The sequence below is a fragment of the Antedon mediterranea genome, chromosome 8 (genome assembly GCF_964355755.1).
Source record: "Antedon mediterranea chromosome 8, ecAntMedi1.1, whole genome shotgun sequence".
Lineage (NCBI taxonomy): Eukaryota > Metazoa > Echinodermata > Crinoidea > Comatulida > Antedonidae > Antedon > Antedon mediterranea.
Window position 1 is genome coordinate 3,306,981 of NC_092677.1, and position 13,121 is coordinate 3,320,101.

At 34.9% G+C, this 13,121-nt stretch overlaps 1 protein-coding gene across 1 annotated transcript in view; it reads right to left on the bottom strand.

Moving 5' to 3' along the window:
* The window catches only part of LOC140057265 (neural-cadherin-like), a 30,635-nt gene that overhangs the window by 14,055 nt on the left and 3,459 nt on the right, over positions 1-13,121 (bottom strand). Inside the window, exons 2-16 of the mRNA XM_072102850.1 lie at positions 9,393-9,581; positions 8,671-8,911; positions 8,278-8,473; positions 7,992-8,100; positions 7,003-7,383; positions 6,571-6,803; positions 6,073-6,349; positions 5,366-5,541; positions 4,775-5,103; positions 4,166-4,379; positions 3,363-3,546; positions 2,837-2,980; positions 1,243-1,547; positions 677-956; positions 176-382 (exon numbers count right to left, since the gene is read on the bottom strand). Coding sequence (XP_071958951.1) covers positions 176-382; positions 677-956; positions 1,243-1,547; positions 2,837-2,980; positions 3,363-3,546; positions 4,166-4,379; positions 4,775-5,103; positions 5,366-5,541; positions 6,073-6,349; positions 6,571-6,803; positions 7,003-7,383; positions 7,992-8,100; positions 8,278-8,473; positions 8,671-8,911; positions 9,393-9,581 — 3,465 coding nt within the window. The remainder of the gene's footprint in view (positions 1-175; positions 383-676; positions 957-1,242; positions 1,548-2,836; positions 2,981-3,362; positions 3,547-4,165; positions 4,380-4,774; positions 5,104-5,365; positions 5,542-6,072; positions 6,350-6,570; positions 6,804-7,002; positions 7,384-7,991; positions 8,101-8,277; positions 8,474-8,670; positions 8,912-9,392; positions 9,582-13,121) is intronic.

Here is a 13,121-nt window from a genome sequence, read left to right on the forward strand (position 1 = left end):
TTTTTTGTTAGTTGTGACCTTGACCTATGTGGCCAAATTTGGTGAGAATCGGATAAAAACTGTGACAAACACACAAACATACAGGGGTGAAAACATAACCTCCTTGGCGGAGGTAATAAGTTTTTAAAAAAAATGTCATTCTAAACATTGTAAATGAACATTTTCCGTAACATACCTGAGAGTGGCAAATCTGGATCTTGCGCAATAACTTCAACGTAATAAGTATCTTTAATTTCCCGATCAAGTTCAACATTCCTGGTGAATATGTCACCATTGTCTTCGATTGTGAAGGTATTGGAGTCATCAACCAAACTGTATGTGTTTTGAGAGTTTGCGGGGGAGTCTGCGTCTGATGCTTCCACCGTCATTACGTATCGAATACCTGTATGAATAATACAAATATTTAAATAGTTGTGGCCTACACTATCCAGGCCTCGTAATTTGGTAAATGAAATATTTGGAAGTCTTATGAAAGCATTTTAAACTATATTTGACGAATAAAGTTTATCTATCATTCTTGAACCTTGACTTGACTTTTTTGTTTTTGTTCTGTGTATTGTGATATTTTGTATATTTTGTAAGATCATTTTAATCCAGACCTTTTTATTTGAATTGCCCCGTGTGGGATGATTAAAGAATTTTGAATTGAATTGAATTGAATTATCAGTGCATGTACCTGTTCCTTCAGCAATCTTGCCTTCATACTCAGCCTCATTGAATTCAGGAGGGTTGTCATTGATATCTCCAACTTCAATGACCACATCTGCTGCGCCCTTACTTCCACCTTCGTCTTCAGCTACAGCAAGAAAATGCCATTCCGCTTTGTATTCGTAGTCCAAAGCTTGAAGCAGTCGTATCTCTCCAGACAATCGATCAATACTGAAATAAGCGTTGTTTTCGTACTCGAGTGAGTACGTGATCGTCCCGGATTGGGCATCAGCATCGGTAGCCGTCACCTTTTCAGATAAAAAAAAATTTTTTTTTAAAATTGTAAAATTGTTAATTAGCAAATGAGAGAGAGAATGAGAGATCACAAATCAATCATCATATTGTACAGTATTGGTAATCAGACAATTTTATTTTTCTTAGTATTTTTGATTGCCTTAATCGATTATAGTACCTCTTGCAAATTAACTTTCTTAGAAATTGTAACTGTTAAATTATATTCAAATTGTTCTGATTTTCTGAAATAAAGTTTACAATAGATATTAAATAAAACATTTTTAAAATGTTTAAACTAACCTGTAAAATTACACCTATCTCGTTGTCATCTTCCTCCTTCAAATCCTTGACGGTGTACACAGCCTGACCAAAAACTGGTATATTATCATTTGCATCCTGGACATAGATAATCAGTCTTGTAGAGTTTTCATTCAAACCATCTGTTACTACGTAGTCTAGCTCGTACCTCTCGATGCTTTCAAAGTCCAACATAGCAGCTACTTTAACGTCGCCTGTGTCGGAATCTACTTCAAAGACCGCGTTTTGATATTCCATGTCACCGGGGTAGGTTTTCCCGCCAGCTATTAAGTAGTTTAGTTCGCTATCTGAAACACAAAACAAGATCAAAATACGTTGAAATGACACTTTGGTTCACATAGTTGTCTTCATATTTTTTTACCTCCGCCAAGGAGGTATATGTAATCGGTAGCGTGTGTTTGTTTGTTTGTTTGTTTGTTTGTTAGCAGGATTACTCAAAGACTTGGAGTGGAGCTGTGGCTTGGTGGTTATGATGCTTGGCTACCAATCTAAGGGTCCTGGGTTCAAGTCCTGTCATATGTCAGGGTTTTTTTCTCATGACAATTTACAACTCCACTCCCAAAGACTTAATAATAAGTCTTTGTTTATGTAGAGCATCTTGTGTATATGTTTGTCTTGTGAAATTATTAAATAGTTTATCCATCCTGTAATTGGCGGGTTACTCGCTGTTGGATGAGTATGAAATAAAAAAAAAAAAAAAAAAAAAAAAAAGAAAAAGTAATTACAAGATCTTTACCAAAATGAATATACAGATAGATATGTGTTCAAGGACCATTCCATTAAATTTTGGGACCATTGTCCCAATTCTGGACCACTTTTTAGTATACTTTTCAGACCTGCTAGTGTTAAAAGATAGGACAGAATTTTTCAAAAGCTGGCGAGCAGTCTTAAAGTAACAAGTATACTGAAATTGCATTTTCTCGAGAACTACTTGTCCAAAAAACTTCATTTTTGTAAAAGAGGCAAGAGTTATAATTTGTGATTTGTAATTTTAAAACATAATTTGATTTAATGTTCACGTTTTTTTATGCCAGTAGTTTAAAAAACCTATTTTATTTTCAAATTCACTCGTTTGATTTTCGCGTTGCTGTTCTATTGTTAGTCAACTGAAGCTATTGTTAATTGAAAGGCTTGTTACATAACCATTACACCAAACTCGCATACACATGCTTGTAGTGAAATTAGCCTAAATCACAAACAGCATTAAGACACACACAAATATATATATTTTTTTTTTTCCGGAGAAATCTTATGTAGGAGAATTTTACAGTAGGGGGAGGTATGCACTCTCGGAGTGGCTTTCTAGTTTTAAGAGAGGTCTCGGCACGGAAAGTTACAACTGAAAATTTATGCAAGCTGATCTATATCTCAGTCTAAAATATTTGCAATTTAATATTGGACCATGTCAAAATAATTCTACTGCAGTTACTGCAGCAACTACAGTACTTTTCTAAAACCATGTATGATTTTAATTTTTTCGAGTTTGCATTCACTGGGTAAAATAGATTCAAGAGTAAACGAAAAAATCGTTACTGCAGTAGAATCATTTTGACATGGTCCCTAAGCTGAATCATACCTTCGTCTTTGTCAGTTGCGGTTGTACGTGTGACGACGGTGCCGATCTGAGCACTCTCGATCACGTTGGCGCTGTACTCCACGTCATCAAAATATGGGTTGTTATCATTTATATCGATAATCTCAACACGCAGTGTTATTGTAGCTACAAAAAGAAAAATAAAATTACAAAATTATCTATATTAAGTTCTTTATTAAAAAATGTTCTTCCACATCTTGAGTTTGAAAAAATGCTCTCATGCATTTTGAGTTCGAAAAAATGTGCTCATGCCTACATCACACATTTTGAGTTTGAAAATAATTTTCTCGCACATCTTGAGTTTAAAAAAAAAAGTTATACATTACACATTTTGAGTTTGAAAATAATTTTCTCAAACATCTTTATTTTGAAAAAATGTTCTCATGCATGTTGAGTTTATAAAAAAGTTCTACATCACACATTTTGAGTTTGAAAAAATGTTCTCATTCATGTTGAATTTGAAAAAAATGTTCTGTTAAATTTTAAATATTTACATAGCAAACTATACCTCTATTAGGTTCCCCATTCTTTGGTGGAATAGCAGTGGGGGCGCCATCTTCTGCGATAATAAACAATGTATACCCATCAATTGCCTCTCGATCAAAATTTCCATTAGTAGTTATTTCTCCTGTCGTTGGATTTACTTCAAATAAAGGTTGGGGATCTTTTGCTGGATCTTGTGCATAAGTAACCTGCCAAAAAAAAATTGCAGTGATAGTATTGAGTAAAATGGCCAAGCGGTTAAGGCGGGGGCGCCATTTACTGTACCTTAAGAGCCAACAATATCTGCATGAGGCTCAGTGTTTACACAGTTTACCTGTGTGCACTTAAGGAACCCAGTTCAACATTCGAGAGGAGTAGGGGTTTACAAAATAGGGTGATGACCCCCTATCTGATAGGACAGTGATTAATTTAATCCTTGGCCACAGACATAAAATTAAAATTAAATAACTTATTGCTTAAATAGTGATTAAGTAATTAGTAGAGATAGTTTGGAGTTTAAGATGATCTTACACTTTTATTTTATTAATTTTTTTATTAAACCTTTATTTAGTGAGGGTGACCCTAAACAGCGTATGCTGACTATCAAGGGGCCCTCATATAAACATTATAAAAAAAACATATATGGAAAAGAAAAATGGATGGACTATGTTTTATAAAACATATATACATAAATACAAAAATATAGCCTACAATACTATACAAAACGTTGAGGTTTTTCTTTTTGAATTAAATATTTTTTTAGAGAAGACTTAAAATTGTTTATCGTTACCGCATTTCTTAGTTTTTAATGATACAATGTGATCTTACAGTTTTATACGCTAATACTGTGTCCGTGTCCTCAGCATGTACTGTAACAACTTCCTTATTTTGGCCTGTGTAATCTCCCTCTACTAGGTTGACCGTGTACTTGGACAGGTCAAACTGGGGTGTACGGTCATTTTCATCCACTATGTTAACTGTCACGGTTATATAGTCAGCTAATTGAGAATTATCATCAGTAGCCTGGATTAGCAGTTCGTAGCTAAAAATAAAATTCATAATTTTAATCTGAATTTGAAAAAACCTCACGTATGACCTAGGTATATTACCAGTATGATACAATGTGACCTTTGACATCAAGTATCAGTTATCACCTGGTTTTACTTTGGTAATTATTAAGGACATGCTACTGCATGCTCGAATGTGGCTGACAAGTCTAATATTGGAAAGGAAGGCACAACTACAATGGGTACAGAATGATATTTAAGATGGAAATGATTATAAAGATGACAATGATTGTCAAGAATATGATTTTGATGATTAACATTTATAGTGAAAATGATTATAATAAAAAAAATCTTAAATTCACTCATTAAAACTTTAAAATCTGGCATGTAGAACAACGCACAATTAAGTGTAAAATTAAATAAACCACACCTTTGAACTTCTTCATAATCCAAATCGTCAAATACATGTACGGCTCCTACTGTAGGGTCGGGAATCTGGAAACTACGAGGGCGGTTTGTTTCAGGAGTAGTCCCGACAATGAGCAGATATGTTATGGTTGACAATGGATCAGACGTCGTCGCGTTAACAGTAAACACTTTAGTGTTAATTGGTGTACTTTCATCAACATCCACAGCGTCGACTGGAGAAAACACGGGTGCGCCGGCTTGATTGTCGACCAATGTGATGTCAATGGTTGATGTCACGTCTTGGATTTCCTCTTGGTTATTATCTCTTGCTGTCACTGTTAATTCAATATTCTAAAGTAAAAAAAAAAAATGTAGAAAATCCGTAAAATTGATGCATACAAAAATCGTCTATACAATATGCTTGCACTGATATGCTCAATGTGGTTGGTCTTGACCATGTATTCAAATATGGTAGTGATGTGACATCATCATGTCCATATATGGGCACATCACATTTGTTTTGTCACATAAAGTTTGATAGTGTAGACAGGGCTTAAGTTATACTATTGGTTAAAGAGCACAATTGCTTATTGAGTAAAAAATAAATTCTAACCCTTTCTGCATTTAAAAGTGAAGACTTCACTTTAAGAGTTCCATCTGTATCTAGTTGAAACTCGCTACTTGTTTGTCTCAATGTGTAAATTAAACCATTTTGATCTTCCTCATCCGGGTCATAAGCTTCAATTTTGATCACTTCACTGCCAACACTTAATGTATCCTGGATAGTAACTATAGGAAAAAACAAACAATTAAACTTTAGTGACTAGAAGGGCACTCAGAGAGCGCAACCCTTTGCCTAGGCATATGAAATTGTAATGACGTGTTGCCATACAGCTATGAAACCATCCTTTAAAATCTTATAAAAATTTGTCAATAACTTTTTGAATAATCGTGCTAACTAACAAATATAAAAAGAAACAAACACACACACCACATAACCTCCTACAACAAAAGATTCTTTATGTGTACTAGATATTAGGAAGCCTTCTAGACCTACGACCAAGCTATGTCATGTTAATCAAGCGCATACTGGATATTGGGATATATTTCTAGATGCTAACAACGACCGATGCCATATCAATTGACGTGACCTAGTTAGGTCGTCATTGATGAGTTCATATGTCACCACTTCCAGGGGAAATATCAATCTATAGATTTGGACTCTTCAGCCCTACAAAATACACCAATAGCGCGCAAACAGCACACTCTAACAAGAGGGTTTACAGATAATGGTGATGATGGAAGTAAAATCATTATCACCTGATGTTGGACTTAGTATTGGAATTTCATCATTCACATCGTCAACGGTCACCGATATCTGGCAAAACCCTGTTAACCCATATTCTGCACTGTCTTCAGCAAGTATCGTCAGAGAAAAAGTTTTATCCTGTTCACGATCTAATCGTCTTCTCGTTCTTAACAGACCTACACCGCTACTAAGAGTCTCTATTTCAAAATATCCTTGTTTTAATTCACTCTCTACAAGAGAGAATGAAATCACTCCATTGATCCCTGGGTCTGCATCGGTTGCTGTTACCTGATAAGTGATATATAAATAAAAAATAGGTTAAGAAAATAAAACACAACAAAAGCTTCCTTCTTATCCATTTTTCAATATGTTATAATAATGTCCTTTTTTTCTAATGCTCATCGGTCCCCACCTGGACTCAACATCCGACCACTAACAAGTTTTAGTTTGATTTCTAAACATCATTTTGGACATGCTGGGGAAAACTCTGAATTTACTTTAAAACTTACTTCAAGAACAGATGCACCTCTCTCCTGTTCCTCTGCTACAGACGGATTATACGAATCGCAGTCAGGAAATTTTGGAGCATTATCGTTGATGTCGTTGATACTGATTGTAACAGTAGCCATTGAAGACAGTGTGACGACCGGATTACAACACAAACCGTCATCCATTGCTTCTATCGTTAGTACGTATGATGCTTCGCTTAGTGATCCTGCTGCCGATGTTCGTGATACAACACCTGACGGAAATAAAATAAATAAAATTTGAATGCTATTTTTAGAATTGTTTGATAAGACTTCAAAGCAAAGGCCATGTGCTCTTTCCCAGACCTACACCCCTACCCCTCCTTCCCAGACCTCCAGCACCCCCACCCCACCTTTCCAGACCTCCACCCCCAACCGGGAACCCTTCACCCGTTTTACAGAATCACTACTTACCTGTATACTGATCAACATCAAACAGGTTTGACCCCGATACTTTCCGAAAAGTAACCGAATCGCCATCCTTATCGGACGCGTAAATTGTATTGATCTTGTAACCAGACGTCACTGTGTCGTCAACATCGAAGGTGTAGTTAGACTGACTGAACGTTGGGCTGTTATCGTTCACATTCATTAGGTCAACTTGGACTTGCGACGTTGCCGACTTTCCGCCCAAGTCAACGGCAGTGACATCAAATTCATACATGGAAATGGATTCGTAGTCAAGTTGCATTGTGGGAAAGATGGTACCATTTTCATCAATTCTAAATGGAACGCCATTTGAAAGGGAAAGGAGGAGTGATCCGTAGTATTCTCCATCTTCGTCAGCCACAGTGACTATTAATACAACAAATAAAAAACAATATAAATTATGTATAGGGGCCTATTAATAATTACCACCAAAATGACATATAACCATAATAAAAAAAGGCGTTGAATAATGATCCACATACAGACTTTAATTTATTATGCTAATTATTCTTTAGTCTAGGCCTATATCATGTTGTTGTTCAATGTTTTAGAAATATGTGGCTACTAGGCGGTCACTAGACTAGGCAGTGTTGTCAGTGCTTGTTGTTTGTGCTTCTTACCCTTTTTAAAAACATTAAATTTAAACATTTAAATATTATCTAAATATCTGGACCTTGTTTTATTTTTCCTTTTAAGTTGTAGATTCTTGTCCAATAATTGTTTTTAGTATATATAGTAGTAGTATAAGTTTATAACATTAAACTCTGTCACAACAACCAATCAAAATGCCTAGGCCTAGATTGTGTATGCAGAGTTGACAAAAAGAAGGCGACCACCTGGCCTGGCTTTAGAGGGTACGACGGTCCTACTAAAGAGCTAAGCCTTGGCAAAGGCCTCACCTATTTCTCAGTCAACGAGTTGACCTTATTATAAACATAACCTGAAACAAATAGAAGTTTTGTAGAAAATCCTACCTTGGCCAACTGCTGAATCTGAATTTTCGGGAATATCTCGGAAAGCGTAAAACAATTGACTGAAAACTGGTCCGTTATCGTTTATGTCCAATATATCAGTCACGTGTACCTGAAATAAACAACCAATCACAATGAAGTGTAAACTTTTTCGATTACGTAATATTTGTTTACTTTTTTTTCTCCAACACAGGTGGTTAAAGATTTACGTTTTCACGAGCATCCGATCAGGAAAAACTCGCGAAAACTTTTATATTAACTAATTAGTGTATGTATAGACATCTCTTACCTCACAAATACTCTCGCCGATCGAATCAACTGCTTTAACCATTATAGTATAGCTGCTAAACATCTCTCTGTCCAATGTTGTTGATAGTGTTATCAATCCGTTTTGGTCAATCGCATGATCAGTTCCCGCAGGTTGATCGGAAATTGAATAAGTCACGGGGTCCGTATTAAACGATCTCGCCTGCACTGTGATTAAACTAAAACAATACAATTAATTAATTATTTGATTTGATTTAGGCCTACCAACGCCAGGGAAAACAGAAAGTCAACGTGCATGTAACCCTACACTTATTTAGGCCTATGCCGTATCGTTATTTTAAAAAAAATATAAAGGTTTACAGTATAACACTACAATTTTATGAATTCAAAACTAATATAGAACTAGTATACATACTTTGTTGGGAGTGACGTAATTTCTTCCGTTATAACTACGTTATACGTTTCTCTGGTGAACTGAGGAGGGCGTTCTCCCACTTTAACCCGGATGTCGGCGGCAGCCTCTCTTGTGGTGTTGTTCTTCTCTGATGCCGTTACTGTCAAGACGTACTCCTCGCCGTCCACAAATGAGCTCCCTTGCTGTTTCTCGATAAAAACATTACCAGTCACTGGATCCACGCCAAACATGTTGCTTTTATCTGGTGATCAAAAGAATTATTAGGATTCATTATCCATAAAATTTTACAGAAGGCTTACTTTCAATAAATACAAACTAACAAGTGCGAACGAACATAATCTGATCACTCACCGAACATACTCCGATCACTCACCGAACTGAATCCGATCACTCACCGAACATACTCCGATTACTCACCGAACATACTCCGATCACTCACAGAACTGAATCCGATCACCCACCGAATTACATAATCAGTGCATAGTCTAGACACACACGTATACTTGCCTATGTTTATTTTATTATTACTCTGTTTTATACATTTGTTTGTTATTGTAAGTTAGGCAGAATACTCTAAATCATTCCCTTAACTTTTGTCTGCTAGTCATCACTATCTATTTTTGTCTACGTTTTACCGTGTATGATGATGTATCATTGTTAATGTTAATTTTAAAAGTAAAAGACTGAATTAATGAATTATATTTTCCAGATTTTAAACTTACCACTAAACAGACCATACACGATTTCTGTATCGGGGTCTTCTGGGTCACGTGCATATAATGTGTACACCGTGACGTCATTAACAACATTTTGTGACGTCACAGCAAGGTAGGGCTCATACTCCATCATCCACTCAGGTGGCTCATTTACATCCAGTACGTTGAATGTTAATTGCACGGATTCTGACGAACCTATGAGAAGATAGATAAAAATAGATTAACATTTATTTTTAAATAAGGCAGAGATACAAAGTTAAGCTATGTGACAAAAATGTGATGTGCCCATATATGGACACGAGATGATGTCATATTACTACAATATTTGGGCATATCGATACCATATTTGGGCACATAGGCCTATCAGACTTTTTTTTAACATCATGAGAGCGAAGCAAGTTGTCAGTTCATTTTGTTGCTTTCCGCAATCGTCGAACATTTTGAACGGAGCATTATCACGCGGATCACAATTTATCAATGAACCGTTACAGCTTTTGAAAACTTTATTAAGTCTTTCTTTTAATCGAATTACACTTTCAACACAAAAGGCCTACTGATTTCCAAAGTGCATGGTCAAAAATATATACTACAACATTTCAAATAGTAACAACATTTACAATATAGAAATTAAAACACCATAAAAAAAAAACTAGGCCTATTTTACAAAAGGTAATCAGATTAGTTGTACAGTTACTGTAGGCTAGATGTGTATTTCCTTATAATACTTCGAATGTTGCGTCAGTTTGTTTCTATCATTGTTTCGTTGCTTTTGTATTCTATATATAACATCGCATTACGCCTACGTCGACAGATAACACATCGTTTCCTTATCATTACTTGAAATAGTCGCTCTTTCGGTTTTGTAGTTATTATACGTAATTAAATTACATAATAAATATAAATACCCGCGGGCCATTATTATATTATGTTAACAGTAATGGTGGTAATAAGAATTTTTTTTTTTAAATCTCATAAAACTACTAATAAAAACGAAAATTAAAAGGCATCGTTAAAATGTAAACTGAAAACGACGCTTTCGCTTTAACTAATTTGAAAACATTATATGAAAAGCTTGCGGGAAATTTTTACTTGTTTATGATTGAAATCAGATGAAACTTTCTTACAAATATCCGGAAAGTTTGTTTTTTTGCCGTGTTTCCGCAAACAAAATTATCGGTTTATTTTTTAACCAATAAAGTGCGCATTATCAGTCATTACCAAAACAACCAGATGCCCAATCACAACGCAACAATTTGTCCTCTCTATTTGTAATCAACATGAAATCTAGCTATAACAATATGTTAGTTATTAATGGTTTCCCCCTGTTATCTTCTTTCGGATCCGCCACAATCACACTCATACCGTACCACACTGCACTCATGCCCCCGGAATGTGAATGTAACACGAAAATACTTCAGTAATCTATTCGATAAACATAGACTTTAAGTTTAACTGATAATTCGTTAATCAAATTTGATTTATCATTCTTTTGAATACGTCACGACATATTAACATATTTTACGGGGCGCAGTTTGGGACATTTCTGAAACATTGCTATGTTATGTTTTAAAATATATCATGGAACCTCGTAGTTTAGTCTAGGTTCTGGACGGAGTTTTGAATTAATATTATTATTAGTAAAAAGATAAATATTTTGGCAAATATGGCGTTTCATACGTAAGCTAGGCCTACTTGAAAAAGACAATATCTACAGATTTGGGGGCAAGTCTACCCGTAGTTTAACCGTCGATGATCGACATACTTAGCTTAATCAACCGTCTCTTTAATTAGTAAAACTTGCATAAGCGAAACCTACCATCATATTCAAAGCGCGTAATGATTCTACGAATCTGGTGACGTCATCATAATGGTGGTTATAACGTACGGAAATTAAATGAAAAACATAATCACAAAGGAAAAATTGAATAAGCTTTCTAACAATGATTGGTAACCACTATTTATTGAATGTGATAAATATTTGCAAAGCTGAGTCATGTTTGAATACAACGCCCCATGATTATTCAAACTTAATTTTTACAATTGTGTTGTAGTCTGCTTTGAATAAACACTAAAACTCACTATGTACACATTGCAGCACAGTGAAAATCAAACAAAACAGTACATAGAATATGCATATCCAAAAAAGGAAATACATATATTATTATGTCGATTTAAATTGTTTCGAGATAAGGAACCGTGTTTAAAATTATATTACTGCAGTTACTGCAGTAACTTTGCTTATTTTGTAAACCCTTTATATTCATTTTTTTTTTGGTAAACCTATATGATACAAAATGTTGTGACTGGCTCATATACATTGAAACAATTGAAAATCATACGTTATTATTACTGCAGTAAAAAAATGTAGTTACTGGAGTAACTGTATTAGTAGAATAATTTTGACGGGGTCTCTAAACGAATAGCATAACTCACTGCCCTATAAAATAAAGGTTTACGCTATATAAAGTTCAGAGTAGGACGCAACGCAATGACGTAAGTTACCTACGTTGTTACGTTGCGTCCAAGGCGGAAACCAAGCTAAATAACCACAATAAGAATATGGGACTTGACTAAAGTAGCCTATACCAACAAGTTTAAATGTACAGTAGGTAATTGATTGATTGATCACTTTATTTCAGAATAAAAATTCCATATATGTATATAACAAACAATAAAACGGAAAATCACACTAAAATAGGATAAAATAGTAATCATCAGATATTGTGTATTTATAAAAAAAATATGTAGGATCTATGTGAAATATTTATTTAGCAACAAAAACAGGACCATAGGACCTATATGAAATAATCTTACTTTACATGCCGTTAAATAGTGATGCAATGGATGAGCACCAAGGTGGACGACTGACCGATGACGAGGTTCGATGATATGGCAATCAGAAGCGGAGGGAGATACGAATAATTCTAACTGTACTTTAGCAATTGATATCATACACTATGTTATCTACCTGGTATTGCACTATTACATCTATGTATTATTTTACATGTGCCGCGTCACATAAAGTTTGTAATAATGGAATCATTTTATGGTTAAATGGAATACAGGGTCACAGTACAGGGGATCGGTATTACGTGGAACGGATGTAAAATGTCGTCCCATAGTTTATAATTTAAGGGTTCACGTATATTAGTAGGTATATACGTTTGTATAAAGCTCTGTCTACACTATCAAACTTTATGTGACAAAAAATGTGATGTGCCCATAATATGAACATGATGATGTCATATCACTACTATATTTGGGCATATCACTACAATTTTATCAAACAAGTTTGATAGTGTAGACAGAGCTTAAAAGATGTCCCTCTATAAATTCTAAAACAATTTTTTTCAAAACATTTTACTGTGGACCAGAAAACTGGTGCCAAGTTATTTTCGTACGTACGTCAGAGGCGATCATAACAAAAAACTTCTGAACATACTATAGTTTCAAGATTTAAAGTTTTAAAATGTACATATACTGTACACGAGTCAGCACTATACATTTAAGAGATGACCCCATATACACCTTTAAAACATTTCAAAACATTTTGCTGTGAACATATCAGACAAGTGCCAAAGTTATCGTACGTACGTGGAGTCATCCAGACGATATCATCAATAACAACTGTAGGCCTACGGTATATGATATAGTGTTATTGATGTGCGTCTGTTAATGTGTGTAACCTTACACTTAAAATTCACAAATGATGGATGTTCGATACACTCCATAAAC